Source organism: Coloeus monedula (assembly GCF_965178545.1).
Source record: "Coloeus monedula genome assembly, chromosome: Z".
Taxonomy (NCBI): Eukaryota; Metazoa; Chordata; class Aves; order Passeriformes; family Corvidae; genus Coloeus; species Coloeus monedula.
Window position 1 is genome coordinate 12,633,166 of NC_138822.1, and position 18,721 is coordinate 12,651,886.

Here is an 18,721-nt window from a genome sequence, read left to right on the forward strand (position 1 = left end):
GAAGGCCAATGGCATCCTGGCCTGTATCAGCAACAGTGGGGCCAGTGGGCATCGGTGAGGCCACACCTTAAGCCCTATGACAAGTTCTGGGCCCCTCACAGCAAGAAAGACATTGAGGTGCTGGAGCAAATCCAGAGAAGGGCAACAGAGCTGGGGAAGGGTCTGGAGCACAAGCCCTGTGAGGCTGAGGGAGCTGGGGTTGTTTAGCCTGGAGAAAAGGACATTGAGGGGGGGACATTGCCCTCTACAACTGCCTGATTGGAGGCTGTAGCCAGGTGGGGATTGGCCTCTTCTCCCAGGTAACAAGTTAACAGGATGAAAGGAAGTGGCCTCATGTTGTGCCAGGGGTGGTTTAGATCACATATTAGGAAACAAATTATCACAGAAAGGGTTGTTAAGCACTGGAACAGACTGACCATTGAAGTAGTGGAGGCACTGTCCCGGGAAGCGTTCAAAACCAGCGTGGATGTGGCACTCGCAGACACAGTTTAATGATGAGCATGGTGGTGGTGCTAGTTTGGTCAGACTTGATGATCTTTCAGGTTTTTGCCAACCTTAATGGTTCTATGACTCTAAGACCAGCCATCTAGTCCAACTCCATTACTTTTTTGGTATGTCTGCATTGAACATAGGTACTGGACAGAGGTATCCAAACTGGTTCGTTCAGATCTGGCTTCCATTAGCACTGTAGATGTGAAAGCCTTCTCAGCTGGACAAATTACCATTTTTAGCACCTCTGTACAACAGAACTGTACTGTTTTCAGTGGCCAAGATGATTCACCAAGAATTAGTTAGAAATTAGCATCACTCTTCAATGTATAGCACAGATTCATTCCAGGATGGTAAGTCTGAAAGGGATGGTTTAGTCAAGGTATAATCCTTCAACAAACCTATCTTTTATAGTTCCCCTAAGCTGGAGAGCTACAACTACTCAATGGAAAAAGAAACAGAAGGAAAACTATCAGACTAATAAGAAAAGTATGCATATCTAACCTGGCTGACCTTTTGCAACACAAAAACATACACACTAGCTGCTTATGTATGAACAATATAATCATGCTTTCATCTTGAAATACAAGTTAGTTTAGGCTCACGACAGCATAATTGAGAATAGAATCAAAAATCCAAAGCTTTTCACTATTTCAGTCTGACTCCTACTGGTTTAAAGTTCTTCCTTCTGATATATTTTAATGTATCAATAATGATTCCCACTTAGATTTCCCATAATATTTCTTTTGTCATTCAAGCTTGAAGTTTAGAGGTTTCTTCTATAGCTATCACTCTACCTGTATGCATCCTAGATAGCCATGTTGAGCAGCTATGTGAACAGCAGTGTTTCCATCCTGGTCAACTTCATCCAGTGAAATCCCTTGTTCTTGCATAAACTGAAGAAGCCACAGAAGAATTTTCTCCTGGGGGCAAAGAAATGTCACAAAAGGTAAGAAATAATGAAAAGCTGAATATACTAGAGGAATAGTGGTACTGTCATCTGTTACTAATACTATCCAGTAATTCCTTGTTTTCAGTCTCTCTTAACTTTGTAGGACTTAGTGCATCATGGGACTCTGGTTTGGCTTTTAGGGAGTTTTGGGTTTCTTTTTTTCCCCCAAGGGAAAAAGTTGAAATACTTTATTTTATAAAAAGACATAATAGGAAAAAAACGAGTACTGTAACACATTCTGAGAAATTGTACATAAAAATCGTGCATGCCTCTGTGTTGAGGATGAAACCTGAGGCAGAACAATCCATATATCAATCTGAAAATCAGGTTGTGAAATTTGGTCAAACTTCACAAGCCTGTCTGGAAAAATAAAACAGGATTGTGCTCAGATCACAGCCATGAGCAGTTAGATTCTTCAGATCTATAATCATTCCCCATTTCTGTGCAGTTGTGCTAAAGAAGCAGCAACACAACTAAAACCAGAAAATAATGTTACCCTAAGGTCTCAGTGTACTGACTCATGGACCATTTGTATGTCCTGCATTTTAGGAAGGATGGGGAGACTTGGGAGTGCAAAAGCTCGTCTCGGAAAATCTGGAAGCCAAAACTGAGGTAGAAACTTTTTTTTTTTTTTTTACATCACTGTTTGTGTGTGTATGTAGGTACAATACACATTTATTTGGGTATTCTTTTATAACAATGGAGAGTTATATATGTACACTAAGCTTTTCTGATTTCTTATTTTCTCCAGCAAGTTTATCTGGAATAAATTTCTTCTCTCTAGGAACTTCCCATTCCTCTCCAGTTTAAATTTCTTTTTGCCCTCCTGAATATGATACATATTGAAAATCTAGAATAAATCTATAGATTACATAGAAAAGTGCACTCCATTAAAGGGTAGCTGACTACAGCTGCTTTAAGTTTTTCTGTCTGAATAGGTGAAAAGACTAAATTACTTCCTAGCTTAAAACTTTTTTATTTAAACATGTATTTTTTAATATCTTGCATTGATATCTATCATGTGTTGCACTGTCTCAGAGCTCCAGTTCAAAGGGGGAATTCTAGTGTGGATTCTAGTGTTGCAAACACTAATCCACAGACTTAACCTGCACCATCTCAGTAGCTCCAGTGACACATAAGTACATAACTACCCAAAATTAGAAACGTGGAAAATTAAAGTACACCTAAACAAAACAGTATTGAAAGCACATATAGGAATCGTAGCATTAATTACGTAGAAAAGGGTAAGAATAAAAGTGAAGAAAGAAAATTCTAATAAGGTTGGATATAAACCTGTATTTTTTGTGCAAAATTTTTATTGCAATGAAAAGGAGAGGGACTGTCAGACTCTTCTGAACTACTCCAGATGACTCTGCGCGTTCAGGCATCCGGGTCTCTGCTTACTCCTTCAGAGGGCTACTCTGTCTGATACTTATTTTCTTCATATATTCACTTTAGCAGCAGTTTTGTTCTTATTACAGGGTGAAGACCTAGGTATTTTGACTTCTCCTTGGCTGACTGCCCAATACAGCTGACAGCCAGCATGGAGAGATGGCTTCAGATCACATATCCCTTTAAAAATACTTTTGAACAAATTCTCAATATGTTGGTGGTGTTGGCCAGCGATGAAGAAGGATTATGCTACTCCTATGAATTGCCCCTATGTAGATACAAAAATGCTGCTAGCAAGGATTTTCTTGCTATTTTCTAAGTTTGTGAGAGACTTTTCTCTCTCACAGAAGAGGTAGCAGAGTTATGTAAACAACGAAACTACCTGCAACCTTGAAAAGTCTTGTTTATGGTACAGTAGAAAAATATTTTGACAATGGATGTTTTAGGATTTTAGCCAATCACCCCCAAAGGGTGGCTGATCCTTTGTCCAATTAGACTATGAAGAAAAAAGTCTATAAAAGAGTTTGTAAAATAATTAAATCAATCAATCTTGCTGCACAATTCCTGCCTGCTGGATCTTCTCCTCCTCCTCCTCCCTATGGCTGCGGGGCACGGTGATATACCGTAGGAACCAGGCCTGCGGTAATATTTTGTGCAGTAATACCTCTATGTTTCAATAATTAAAAGAAAAATATTTTAGCAAAACTTATCTGCAGAATTGGAAGACAACTATAGCTTTGAAATCATATATTTCTTTGGAATGTAATAGGTACCAGAATGTTAAGCATGTTCTGTAATTTTATGATCACAACAGCATGGAGCAAATCATGCTTCCTAGTCATTTATCTTATCAACAAGAGTTGATAAGTCAAGTTGAAGTCAAGTGGCTGCATGGCTCTATTCAATCATCTATACTTAAGACTATCTGTGCACCAAGTGATCACAGGCACAAAGTTATAGTTCTACTCAAACAGTTTGTGTTTCAACAAATTTATCCTTGACCAAAAAAACCCCAAGAAAACAAATACTTTTTTCACTTAAAACCAGGGAAAACAAAACCATCATATATCAAAATATACTACGTATCACTTTATTAACACTCTCACTTTTATTAACATTATGCATTTGCAAGAAAAATGTTTTCAGGAATAGATTTATAGTCTTCAACTCAGTTTATTTAGACAAAATGCAATATAGTAAAGAAATTCATCAGATGAAGATAATGAAAAATAATTGCTTTTTTGTTATGTAATAGGAACTTATAAATACTGATAAATTATTCAGTATATCTGTTACTTTTAAGACCTACAATGGTCTTAAAATGTTCTAGCAGTTATTAACACCCCTTTGGCCTATTCTAGATCTACAGTAATTCAAACCTCTCTATAAAAATACTTCAGTAAAATTTGGGACAGGCTGCTGACTTTGGTTCCATCAGACGACTTTTGGAGAAGGAAGTACAACTAACATGGACCATTTAAATAATTACATAGCCTACAACAGGAAGGGATAGCATGCTGAAGAGTACTGACTTTACAGCTAATCCTAGTCCCACCACTTGATATTAATTAAATAAACAGGCCTTCCCAGTATCCCTTCAAAGAAGAGGAGTAGGAATGAGTGAAAACCACACATTACCCTTGTAAAAACGACATCAGACAGGAAGGCAAATACCCTGAGGTTTGTTAGGTATCTTCATATCTGAATGTCACACACTCATTCCCACTGTGCTCTCCAGAACTGTACCACCACCAAGGTGTGCACAGGATCCTTTCTAGGTCCTCAGTCATGCTTTAGGTTGGTATCCCAAAGTCCCTCTATATTCTCTGGAGTTCAGAAACCACAAACCCTTGGCATTCCCCACCCTCTGCCTCTTGCCTGTGCAGTCCATACTACCACAACATCCCTGTTGGAAAGCCTTTCCAGCCCTGTGAAACTCTTAGTCAGGCCTAGGACAATGTGCACCTAGGACTGCAGCACCATCTTGCTGTGACATGGTGACTGGGCCAGGCACAGCTGCCCTTCACTGTACTCATGACTGAGGCCCAGTGTAAAGAGGCCTGACAACCATCATGGTTTCTCTTGCATAATCTCATGCTTGCTAAGGAGATATGCTGACCAGGCTACAGGTTGACTTCGAGCTTTTGTTCTTTTCAATCAGATTAACTTATATGGTCCCTCTCTCATTGGAAAAATATAATGTTGTTGACACATCCTTGGAGACAGGCCATGACTGTAGTTTGATGACTATTAACATAGGAACTTTGCTATGAACTCCCTTCTGCTGCCCATTCTAAATTATGATTCTTGAAGAAAATTATGGCGCGCGTGTCTAATGCCTGGGGACACAATGGATGGACTGACTCTTTTAGGAAAGGATTCAGTAACAGGTCTTCCTTGTAAAAATATTACTCTTGTAATTCTGCCAAGACCAGTGTTTACATGGATTATCTCTCGTGTAAGTAATGGTAAAATAAATTAAAGCTTCAAGGACAGCGCTAAGTAAGCATTTAAATTTCTCAAAGATTTTTTTTTTCTTAACAAACTTGGATAAGATAGTCTGGTACCCCTTCAGCCTCAACACTCCCTCATGTTTTCAGGTAGTTTATGGATTATAAAAAAAAGATAATTGACATCACATATGAACTTTCTTTGGCATTCAGCTAACTAAGAAAATTTGGCAGCAATTTTTATGTCACCTTGGCAAATTTCATGGGTGGCTGGTGTTTCTTAAGTGGTAGAGCTTCCGTTCTGCTCTGAAATGAATCTAGATAAAGTGTGCCAGATCCATTTCTGGCACTAGATACCATAGCTCACTGAAAAAACCCCAAAGCTTCATTGGCTTTAGCTTATATAAATACCTTTAGAGACAAGGACAAAATTAGGTTAATCAAGTGAAGATATGAATTTAAGCTCACGTGCAACTTTCTCTTTCAAACTCTTTCTTCCCAGTAGCAAACACTCTTCTCTCTAATCCATTTCTGGTCTGGCTTACATATTCCCTATCCTCAGTGCTGGGTTTACAGCGAACATGCTAACACCATTAATCTGAATATCCAGCAGGATCCTATCTTGCACCAGTAACATCTGCATAGTAGGTAAGTGCAAAAAAAAGAGGTCTTTGCACAGCATGAAAACAAGGGTGTCTGTGTGCCTGTAGAAACAGCAGGAGAAAGGGTAGACCTCCAGCTCCATAACCTTCCAAAACTGCCTCTCCTTTCCCCTACAGTACATGCTTGGACAGAAGCAGTTAAGCAGCAGAAATACGTCACAATAATTGTATGGCATTGAATGAGATAATCACATACATCAAAGAATTATTTTCTTGGTGGTTATATTTTGTTTGTTCTCTCTTAACAAGAGTAAAAAGCATCACTACAAAATCAGTGAGGTTTGGTGTCCCTGCCAGTGTCTGGGGGGTTGAAGCTAGATGATCTTTAAGGTCCTTTCCAGCCCAAACCATTCTATGAATCTGTGATTCTATAATTTATCTTTAATGTCTGTTGAAGAAACTGTGTGATAAAATGGTCCATCTGCCAAAGAGATTAAAGAAGAGTAACTGTTTGCCGTTCCTTCCATAGTAGATCCTGGAGAAGGTCCCCCGAAGAGGGATTATTGCAAGGTCTACTTAGGGAAAAACAGATGTTGTGGAAAGAGAATGTTGTGTAATGTTCCTCCAGATATTAGCCAAGCACTAGAATGCTGTACTTCAGTGGTGTCTCACTATTACAGTAACAGACAAGTTAGGTGTGAAACAGGACTGGTTTACAATTAGCTCAGTTGGGTAGATCATCGTACTAATAACACCAAGCTTTTGGGATCAATCCCCATATGGGCCATTTAAGAGTTGGACTTGATGATCCTTGTGGTCTCTTCCAACTCAGAATATTCTGTGAATCTACAACATTTTTTTGTATGTAGTTTTCAATGGAAGTGGCTAAAGCTAGACAGGTGATGTTCCAGTTCCACCATACTTCACTGCCAATACAATGAATTCTTAAACTGCAAATTTTTGTTGCTCTTCTGATGTGTCCTATGAGTCCTCCAGATGACAGCTAATCTCCGTAGATATTCTTGGGATTTACTGGTTGGCCTAACATGCCAGCTAATCTTCTCCTTGCCATTACTCAAAGCTTGTAAAACAAAACCCAACCAACCAAAAATAAAAAAACAACTTCAGAGGGAAAATGCGGAAAAAATTACACAGATTAAGTTGGGAAAGATTTTGTTATACTTGAACTAATTCAGAGCATCTGCAATTAAAAGTCATAAAATGATACACATGATTTAACTTAAATTCTTGTATAAGCACCCAAGTAATCTATGAAAATGTAAAAGAAGGTCATACCTGGCCATAGCAACCTGCATAATGGATAAGGCTTGGGTGGTCTTTTGAGCAACTGAGTTCCGCAATAGCTTCTGTTTCACTCACCATCCATCGAACACACTCCAGCTGACCGCTCTAAACAAGCAAAAAAAAAGTCTAAATTCCAAGTGTTTCCATTCTAAACACATCTACTAGAGAGCAAAAAGCTTATCAGAATTATTAAAAATTTCCAGTTTGATTGAAGATTTAAAGAATAAGCCAATAAAACCTTTTTTCTTTTTCTGCAGAAAGGCAGACTGATTTAAACATTGGTTCCTTTACCTTCAATAATACTTGATCATACTTTGTCATTCACAGAAGAGAGTGTAAATGTGATGGAGTTCTTCCTGTTAGTGTGGGTGCTCCAGCACAAGTATCTAATGATGACTTGCATGACTGGACTTGTCCTCGGTCAATGCAAGGTCCTGTAAGAGCCTTTAAGTGATCTGGCATAACTAAATTTTGTGGCTCTTGATCCTTACTTCCAGAGTAGTTTTCAACACTGATACAATGATACTTATTTTTTTTTGCTCCTCCTTTATACCACTGTAACTCCCATAACGTTGTACTATATGGGGTGTGCACCTATTTTCCACAAAAGAGGTAAGTATCAGAATTTATTGGCTTACAAACACATTATATACCAACCTTGAAAAAACAAGAAAGAAAAATTGCTAAAGTTTTGCAGGACTTTAAATTGGCAGACTGTAACTAAACATTTTCACATGGGCCAAGATATCAGAGCATTTCATTAGTATAACTAGGTATCAGTTTAATTTTCTATTCATATGGCTTGACCCAGAAAAAATCAAAAAACCCAACCATGCCACCTACACCAGGGCCCTAGGTGATTGAAGTGTGCCTCAAATATGCAAAATGGCAGGTTGGAATCCACCAGTCTTTTCTCAGTTTCTAAACTTTTCCCAGGAAGCAAATAACAATAAACCCCCCAAAGAAACAGAAACTCCTGTATTATATTTCACCCCTTCCCTTCTTTGTTCTTAAGGTATTTAGAGGATGAAAGGAGTGACATTCAATCAAAGAACCAGAATCACTATGATTGAATCATCAGCCTTCCTGCGCTATCTTTTATTTTAGTGTAGTAACACCACGAATTTTCATAATTCCTACATAGTAAGTTTTTCTGAAAGCTTGGACAATAATTTTTTTCAGATTTTAACAGGTTGTTGTTCTGCAACATGTACATTTTAACTTTGATGCAACTGCTTTAGACAACTGGGAATTTTCACCTCCAGGTGCTTTTATGCTTTGTAAAATTGTTCTCACACTTGTCTTACAAGATTATACCAGTATATGTAAGAAACCAAGAAACTGTTATGCTCCCTAAAGAAACAACTGAATCCAAGTTAAGTGAAAGCTACTTAAAACATAACAAATAGTCTTTAGATTCAGTAGACTGATTTAAAAATTAATGTATATGTTTTGACAGCAATGTAAAAATTGTCAGTGTTATAGAGTGGGTATTACATCTTGTGTAGTAATCCATTTTACTTTGCTTATGTAGTACCAGCCAACAGGGTTTTTTTTTTCCCACTTAAAAAGCTTGAAAAATAACATCCTGATGGATGCATTTCTTACTGCCATCACAGGAGAAAACTAAATGACCTTTATGTCACATTACAGTAGAGAGGGCCTGTTACCTTTATTGCTAATCCAGCTGGAGTTAGCTGCTCAATGTTTCGTTCATTCAAACAGTCTTCACCCATCAAAGAAGTGAGATGCTGCAGGCATTCTGCATGTCCCTTTGATGCTGCTACATGCAACAGATTGTTGTCACATTCATCATGGATCTTATCCAGATTATCTGCTGCTAAATGTGGCTGTTAAAAAAAGCCGTATGTTAGTTACAGCTAAGGATAAAAAGATACATTTATCCTCACAGCCCAAGACACAAGCCAAACACAAGAAGGCTTCCCAACAGTCATGCTCTTTTATAAGTCAAAATCCAGAGCTTTTTACTTCAGTGTATAGAAATTGGGTACTATTAGCACAAGGACAGAGGTGGGATGTTCACTGGCTTGGCTGATTGCGAAGTTTCCTTCTCATGCAATTGTCATGCAACAGTGCAAGATCTTGAGTGGCTTTAATTCTTCCCACTAGTCTGATCAATGAAGTAGTTGCAAAAATACCCACATTTTAATAATTTCTGTCTGAATTTTCTCTCCCCCTTTATTTTTTTTTTTTTTTTTTGGCATTATATTGATGAGTAGTTGAAGAGAAAACATCCATGACTTCTGAAAGACATTCCTGATTAATTTTGCTCATCACAAAAGCGGTAGCTTATTTTAAGCACCATTTAAAACGTAGTTAAAGCACATGACAGAAGAGTTTTGTGTGATAGCTTGTTTCCATGGAAAAATATGTTTGGATATTTACTCGAAGTTCTACACCACCATGATGTAATACAATATTTCTGCCCAATTCTAATTTAAAGACAAAACAATCAGATTGAGAAACTCCAAAAGGAAAACAAAAGATTAAAGACAGAGTCAAGGAGTAGCAATAACTAAGTTCCTAGAGTTATGCAGTCTTGCTAGAGTATTGTTCCATGAGTGTGCTTCTTGAAGAGGTTTCAACCAGTTGGGAAAAAATATTTTCTTACCTATGATGTCCTCTTTTTTCACCCCAATTCCTATTTCAGGATGAATTTAACTTGCTTTTATTTCTTAATGACTAATCTAATATTCTCTTCTGCCTCTGTCTAGTTTTGAATATCTTCCTTTGTTCATGCTTCTATGTTAACAGCATGCCTTTGTGCTTGAGCTAGACTGGTAAACAGAGAAGCTGAACAAAAATCTAACAAAACTAGTTTTTATACATACACTGTGCCTTCACCAGCTGTTCCGTGTGGAGATCACATGCTCTGCATCATTGTGCTAACTTGCAACCAGTTACTTTGGAAACCATCATTGACAGTGCCTGATCACAGTGTTAGAATTTACTAAAAAAACTTCATATGGGTCAGAGGCCAACGAGGCTTTAGAGAAAGCTCCTGCGTGAGAATGCTGCTGCAACAAGACAGCATAAACACTCCTGAATAATAATCAGAATACAACAGAAGCCTCTCTGTTCCCATCATCAACCTCTACATAACAACAGTGCTAAACCAGAAATAATTGAGCAAAGTGACCCACAAACATGAAAGGCAAATCTCAGTTAGGATTTAAATTTGATATTTAAGTGATTCTATTAGTTAAAATGTCTGCCTTCTTTATAATTTCAGTGTACTGCATAAAACAGCAATCTTGGCTATACAGACATTAAACTAGCATCTTGGTTTTGCTACATATTTTATTTAAATATTAATGTTTTCCATTTGGAAGCCCATACGCTTAATTTCTTAGGAGTCTACAAGATAAAATGGGCAGTGGTTCAAAATATGAACTTCATCAGCTTAGCTGGCTTAATAAACCATATCATAGATCACTTTATTCTACATTTTTTATGAAAAATATGATACTTACCAGTAAAGAGATTTGGCCTTCCTTTACAATATTTAAGATGCTCTTAATTTTTTTCACCTCTTCGCTCCTCTCTTCTGGGCCCCCTGCGCTGCTCCAGTTCATGCTCAGTTCCTCTAGCTGCTTGCTTTCTGCCACTGCCGTCTGCAGGTGGAAAGTCCTCCGGTGGCAGCTCGGCATAGTCTTCTCAGCTTTGTGAGCATGAGGATCAACAAGTGTCCTGCTGAGGAAGCCCTTGCCTTGGGCTTCAGATTCATGGGCTGAGCTACACTTAACTAAAGGCTGGGAAAGCTCTAATTCTTCTGCTGAATGCTTGTGCTGATCGAGGACAATGGGCTGCATTTTTCTCAGCTGAGCGCCTTTCACAGGAGACAGCACACAGAACTGTGTCCCGCCAGCAGGCGAGCTCTCTGTGCTCCCTGCAGGACAGCTCTTGCCACTTAGACCATTCATGGTTGAACACGCACTCAAAAGTTTTTTCTCAGGAGCTACCTTTGTAAAAGGAACAGGTTGCTGACTTGATTTAATGTAAGGCACATCCAAAATCTCATCCATATCCAGGTCATAGTGCTCCAGCTCCCCAAGCAGAACAGCAGGTTCTGTGCTTTTGCTTTTAAGGCTCTCTCCTTCTCCTGGACTCTGGTCATCATTTGGAGGTGCAGACTGAGAATCACTGCCTTTCTGGTATTCTCCCTTCTGGTTCTTCTGGTCATCACTTTCATTGTTCTCAGAGCTTTCTGGCTGATGCTTTAATGGGGAAACTCTCTTCACTGGTCTGAATTTATTGCACACATCTGTAATTCCTGTTGGTTTCTGTGCATTTCCAAGAAGAGTTGAGACCCCACAGTTCCAGCTGCTGCTGGAAACTAGAGAAACAGAGGAATTTGATTTAGCAGTGAGTGCTACCTGACATGTGACATGACAGCATGCTTTAAAGATACACCTGCCCAAATATTGGAAACAAGAATTATATTATAACATCTAAACAGATTTAACAGAATCTCTAGCAAAACTGAAGAATCTGACATTCCTGAAAAGAAACTTTCTTCAAGGATGTATATTGTAATAGTTACAAATAATTCATTCTAATCAAGTTCTAACCAAGAATACAAGTCATCCATGAGCCAACAATGTGTGCTTGTGCCCAAGAAGGCCAATGGTATCCTGGGGTGCATTAGGAAGAGCATTGCCAGCAAGGATCTAGAGGTGATCCTCCCCATTTACTTGGCCTGGATGAGGCCACATCTGGAGTGCTGTGCCCAGTCCTCAGTACAAGAGAGACATGGAGCTCCTGGAGTGGCTCCAGCAGAGGGCTGTTACTATTAAGGGACAGGATCGTCTCTCTCAATAGGAAAGGCTGAGGGAGCTGGGCCTGTTTAGCCTTGAGAAGAGACAACTGAGGAAGAACCTCATCCATGTCTATGAGTATGTGATGGGAGGGTGTCAAGAGGATGGACCAGGCTCTGCTCAGTGGTGCCCAGCAATAGAAGGAGAGGCAATGGGCAGAAACTGATGCACAGGAACCTCCACCCGAACATGAGGAAGAACTTCTTTACTGTGCAGGTGACTGAGCACTGGAACAGTTTGCCCAGAGCTTGTGGATTCTCCTTCACTGTAAATATTCAAGAGCCACCTGGCACAATCCTGTGCAGTGTGCTCTGGGATCGCCCTGCTTGAGCAGGGAGGTTGGACTAGATGACCCACTGTGGTCCCTTCCAACCTGACCCACTCTGTGCACAATAGCCTGGTGGCATTTACAGTGGTCCTGTCCAACTATTAGTCTGCACTCTGCTCTGCATTGAGAGGCATCCTACGAGTAGGATGATTTTCTGTGAGGGCAACAAAAGAGGTAGTCAAAACTTTTTAGTGGATTTGTTTTAGCATCAGTAACAACAACTCAATTTTTAAGGCCTGTTTCCTCTGGAAGATGGATCTTTCTTACAAGAAGTAGAAATTCATGAACAGCAACTGAGACCTGGGACTGTTTAACTTGGGGAAGGAAAGGGTCAGGAGGAATCTCATCATTAAGAAGAGGTAACAAGGCTTTTCTCCATGACAGGACAAGAGGCAGCCAGCACAAAGTAAAATACAAGAAATTCTATCAGAACACAAGAAAACACTTTTTTATTGTGAGGCTGGTCAAACACTGGCACAGTTGCCCAGAGACTTTGTGAAATCTCCATCCTTAGAGATACTCAGAATTCAACTGGACACAGACCTGGCTTAACCTGCTCTAGCTGCCCTGCTTAAGCACAGTTGTTGAACTAGATGATCTTAAGTGAACACTGCAAGCCTAAATCAATTTTGTGATTCTCTGATCTAAAAATTAAGCCTACTTATTGAGGTATGATGTTTCCTTCTGATTTTCTCCTCTCTGTGTTGGGCTTCTCTGTCAAACTTTCCATCCCTTATATGTATAACCTGTGTACACCCACACCCATGCACACACACACACCCCCCTATGTGGCTCTTCCAGACAATTATTTCAGGGCACTGCAGGATAGTTTGACGAGTGAATCTGACTTGGGAGGAGGAAAGGAGCTCAAGCCAACCAAACTCCTAATCCTACTGAACTTGAACTCAATCCTACTGAATTTGCACTCTTTCACACAGTCCCAGCTGGTGATATTTATGATCTACATAATCAGTGGAATTCTGGCAACGAGTCTTCTTTCTTTTGTAATTTTCAGTTGAGGGACAGCACTAAAACCACAAAAGCATTTAGGGAGTTACTATGCCCCTTTCAATGTACACTAAGAGTTAATGCATTCTAAAAGTCAAGAATACTGTTTAAATAAAGCAGATTTATAACATGTGCTAACTGCATATCAGTGGGATCTAACTTGTGGTCAAAACACACAATTTGCCATGAACACCTTCCTAAGGAAACAGATATATACACTTTCAGTGCAACATTAATATCTGAAGTAAAAAATTAGTATGGCTCAGTAGTTATGGATGTCTGAAAATCACATTAATACTTTTGGAAGTGCTTAAGAAAACATTTCTGAAGAAGAAATAAAAATAACAATAATCAAAAGGCATGCAACTTAGTGGGCCAATACAAAGAATGCACTGTACTGACTTATTTATGTATTGTATAAGATTCTAGGTTCAAAGGCCTACACTTTTATGTTGGTTTTATTTACATGTGAAATTTTTTCCAAGTGATACAGGGAAATGGATACCATATGTTTCCCAGCTGTTTTGTTCTGACAGGAACTATTAAGCACTCAGTATGGAAATGAATTCTGTCTGGGTTTTATGAAAACACTGCTTTCAACACAGGGGTCTAGACAGAGGAAAAAGCATCAACATTTTGTTTGTCGTCACTTTATTTAAGCTTATGTGTATTTTGTTTCTTCACTTTCTCCACTTTTAACTTTAATAACATGCATTTACATAAACCACTGCTGACTGAATTGTAAAATAGGACACTAAGAAGAAGCAATGATGTCTGTTACAAAACCAGCCTTGGTTAATTGTGAAGTCATGTATTTCTCCTTTCTTTCATTAAAGTTAGAGCAGAGTAAGGTACTTCCATTTTTCATTGTTTTTCTTCCCAACATCTCTTTAGAAATTCTGTTTTTCCAGAAAAAAACCTGGAACACCAAAATCAGTTAGCAATACTTTTATTGACTTAAAAACATCCTCTTTACTTAACTGAGATTATGAATTTACACTGCTTTTAATAAAGGATTAGAGGATATTGTTTAACCATACAGCTGAAGGGAAGAAAAATTAGGAAGCACAGTATTTCTTTGTGCCATTTACTCCTTAGGAGTTGCACCAGTCCCTAGGCAGTCACAGCATGGTTTCCTCTACACAACACTGAAGCCATAGCCTGGAGTGGACCAGGACATTGCTTGAATCTCTTTCATTCTGCTTTCAGATGCATGTTCCCCAAAGAAGCAAATGCAAGTGTTGCCTATAGCCTCCAAAGCACCAGCACAGCAGGAGTTATGTTGAGTAGTCTTAAACAGCTGCTCCAGAGGAAAAGCCTCTTGCTCATCTCTCCATACTTATGAACTCAGACAGGGACCATTAAAAGTCTGGGTCAAATAAATACTGTTTGATTCTTTTATAAACAACAGTAAAAGATGGTCTGAGTTTAAGGCAGAAGGCTACAATATGGAGCAACTAGTTTGATTCCAGAATCTGACAATAATTCTGGTACACTCCTAAAAGGTGATGAAATTTTTTTTCCTCAGATGTGTCAAAATTATTTCCTAAACTTTTATTCATTTACATATGAGTTTTGGATAATCCTACTGTTGTATTACTGAAGCAAAAAGAAAGAGGAACACAAAAACTGCAGGCTTTATTCACATCAGTAAAGAAATGTTAGCTGCTGATAAACCTGACATGCCAAAGTATTTCTCTGGCACAAAAAAAACTTTTTCTGATGAAAACCTGCAAGGGTCAAATTTGCAAATGTAGTTCTTCACCATATATTGTGCTCTCTGTTCTTCTTGAGGAAGAAAAAACGCAAATGAATCCAGAGGCCTGCAGGTTTATTTATTGTTTTTTGTATCTATTTCTTTACTTATACATGTCCTAGAACTACTGGGGGCAAATAAGCAGAAAAGAGGGCAATCAGGAAGCAACTTGTCTTTCAATTTAATCCCCATCTGATTCTATTTTCAGGAATCAAAATTGACCCTTATAATATGTTTCCAGTTGGAAGCATTTTTTGTACTCCAGAGTATTTTTCGATCATCTGTATGTCTAGAGTGTGGGGAGGTGAGAGGGGAAATTTTATCTGGTATACAAGCATCTGTAGAACTACAGGTAACTGAGTTTTCTCCAACCATCAAGACAACCTCATGCAAAGATGAAACTTTACCCTTGCGACAGGCAGTTTCTGTGATACTTACAGTCTAATGCCAAACATCAGAACACCTCTAAATTGTCAATTTTTAATGGACATTTTTACATTAAGAAAGTCTGTGAATAGCATTGACAACTGCCCATACTTTTTAATGCACTATTTCAACATACTGCTTGTGTAATACTGAGAGGGGGCCTGCAGTAAGTCTACCCAAAGTTTCGTATTTTGAGCTTTACTGTCATCTGAAAGAAATGTCTGAACTTCTTCCTTGTGATATGCCTTCAGCAGAGACTCTTGAATCAATTAAGACTCACATTAATTCCATTTAAAGCACTGTGATTCTGACTCTATATACAGGTGCTGAGGTGTTGAATACACTAGGGAAACTCAGAAAACTAATGGTTGTTATCACCAATGTATCTCCAACACTGGCAGCAGAATGTGGGCTCCATGTGATAGAGGAAGGGGTGTCTCTTACAGATCGATGGATAATCAGAGCCAGATTTCAATATCTATTTACTCCTTTATTAATACCACAAAATTCATATTTAACTGAATTCATTTTAACTGAAGGTGGCACTGTTTTACAGTTTTAATATATCAATAACCTGTACCAGGAATACACACTAGAGCTCTTTAACATAAACTCTAGAGCATGAGAACTTGAATTAAAGAACAACCCTGGACAGATAAGAACGGAGAGGGTTTGTTCCCATTTTAGTGGAATTTCAACTCACTCTAAAGAAGAAAGAAAGAGTATACAGGGTAAATAATAATTTATGTTTTTAAATAACAGTGCATCTTTTTCAGGTAATTCAAACATTTTGAGTCTCAGTAAATGAATATTTGTCTTATCTTGGCTTGAGGAAGAATAATACAAAAGCTGTAATTCTAAAGTAGAGAATACAGGAAAGGCAAAGAAAATTCTGAAATTAATAAATTGGGTTACTTTGCGTAGACTGTTCTATGGATGTAAAAGGAAGGTAGCAAGCAAAGTTCTAACAAAAAAACCAGAAGAGGTCATTGTGGCACAAAATGCATGAAAAAGGAAGAGGAAGGATGCAAAACTAAGGTAGGAAAATACCTTGTATGTAGATAACACAATTGGTTTTTTACTAAGAAAATTCCTCAGTATTCTACCAAGGAATGATCCAATCAGTATTGTATTGTTTCAGACATATTTACCTGGGAGATATTTGGAGAACAGATCTGTGAAACTGATGCCTTTTAACACTGCTTCCAAATCAAATATTACTTTATTTTATCATACAAATAAAAACTACCAAGAGCTTGAGACAGAACTTCTGTAATTTTTTGTTTATTGATTTATTTATTTTTCTCAATTATGAAACTAGTATTTTGAATATATTTTCAAATGGCAGCTACTTTGAGAATGAATAAAGCAGTGCAGAAGGGTAACTGCTCGACATTAAAGGTGAATTTGTTCTTATCAATCTGTGAATAAAGATCTAAAGTAGTATATTGCCTTCATTTGAAACATCCATTTAATGACAACTGAAAGTCATCACAGATGACAGAATATAGTCCAACAATGACATGGTTCAGTGAAGCTTGTTGAACACAGATGTCTTGAAGCATTTGTTCAAGAGTCCTTAGAAAATTTGCGCAGAAAGAAGCAACCAATTTCATGGTTAATAACAAAAGCATAAAGGACTGATTTCTGTTTCAGTTCATCAGTCTATGTTAAACAATGCTGGAAATCAACGGGCACTCTGGCTAACACTTCATTTCAGGAAAAATGTGCTAGCTAGGTCCATTTCTAAACTACACTCTTTAATTTTCTATCTTTGAAGATAAACAATGACAGAATCACAGAATATTCTGAGTTGGAAGGGACCCATATGGAATACTGAGTCCAGCTTTTAAGTGAACGGCCTGTACAGGGCTTAAACCCACAATCTTTCAGTTAATTAGCACCTTGCACTAAACAACTGAGCTAATGTCCACCTTAGTGGTTATGCTTCCTAAAAGATTGTTACCTTGATGCATGATTGTAGAAAAAACAAGTATCCTTAATCACACTTTACTGCGGATAAACCATGATTTTTCCTGCAATTTTTTGTCAGTCCCATATATCTTTCCCCTTATAATCTGGGGGCACTGGCACATATATTTTGGCTCCAAGGATCCCTTGGAATTTTCCCAAATCAGAATTCCCTAAATCTGAGAAGGACTCAGAGAAGTCATAAGGGACTTGAACACAGGACTTGAAGGAATAGTAAGCTTGCAGATGATACAAAATTAGGAGCTGTTTACTCCCTCTGAAGACAGAGAGGCCTGGAGAGAGACCTTGACACATCAGAGGCCTGGGCAATCACCAACTGTATGAAGCTTCACAAGGGAAAGTGACACATTCTGCTCCTCAGATGGGGTAACCCTGGGTGTATGGGCACACTGGGGAATGAGGGGCTGGAGAGCAGAGCCATGGAAAGGACCTGGGAGTCCTGGTCTGTAGCAACTTGAATATGATTCAGCAGTGTCCCTGGCATCCAGGGGGGCCACCCATGTCCTGGGGTGCATCAGGCCCAGCATCGCCAGCTGGGCAAGAGAGGGGATTGTCCCGCTCTGCTCTGCACTGGGGCGGCCTCAGCTTAAGGCCTCTGTGAAGCTTTGGGTGCCACAATATAAAGAGGATCTAAAGCTATTACAGTGTCCAAAGGAGGGCAAGGAAGATGGTAAAGGGCCTTGAGAGAAAGCCATATGAGGAGTGGCTGAGGTTGCTTGGTCTGTTCAGCCTGGAGAAGAGGAGACTGAAGGGAAACCTCATTGCAGTTCTGCAGTTTTCTAGGGAGGGGAAGCAAGAGAGGCAGACACTGATGTTGTCTCTGTGATGACCAGTGACAGGACTTAAGAGAATGGCATAGAACTCTGTCAGGAGAGGTTTAGGTTTGATATTAGGTTCTTCACCCAGAGGGTGGTTGGGCACTGAACAGGCTCCCCAGGGAAGTGGTCACAGCACCAGCCTGACAGAGTTCAAGAAGTGTTTGGGCAATGCTCTCAGGCACATGGTGTGACTCTTGGGGTGTCCTGTGCAGGGTCCAGAGCTGGACTTTGATGATTCTTGTGGGTCCCTTCGAACTCAGAATGTTCTGTGATTCTTTGATTCTGAGTCAGGACTGAGATTGTCCTGCTGCACGACTTTCATGCACATCTTGCAAAAGGGTGAGGAAGGAACAGGACCTTCCCAA

At 39.0% G+C, this 18,721-nt stretch overlaps 1 protein-coding gene across 2 annotated transcripts in view; it reads right to left on the minus strand.

Moving 5' to 3' along the window:
• Window positions 1-18,721, minus strand: part of SNCAIP (synuclein alpha interacting protein) — a gene marked incomplete at both ends in the record, with an annotated part of 48,653 nt that overhangs the window by 18,951 nt on the left and 10,981 nt on the right. For both annotated transcript variants that reach the window (XM_082301826.1, XM_082301827.1), the window contains 4 exons: window positions 1,287-1,412; window positions 7,182-7,295; window positions 8,861-9,040; window positions 10,685-11,547. In XM_082301826.1, the coding sequence (XP_082157952.1) occupies window positions 1,287-1,412; window positions 7,182-7,295; window positions 8,861-9,040; window positions 10,685-11,547 (1,283 nt within the window). The remainder of the gene's footprint in view (window positions 1-1,286; window positions 1,413-7,181; window positions 7,296-8,860; window positions 9,041-10,684; window positions 11,548-18,721) is intronic.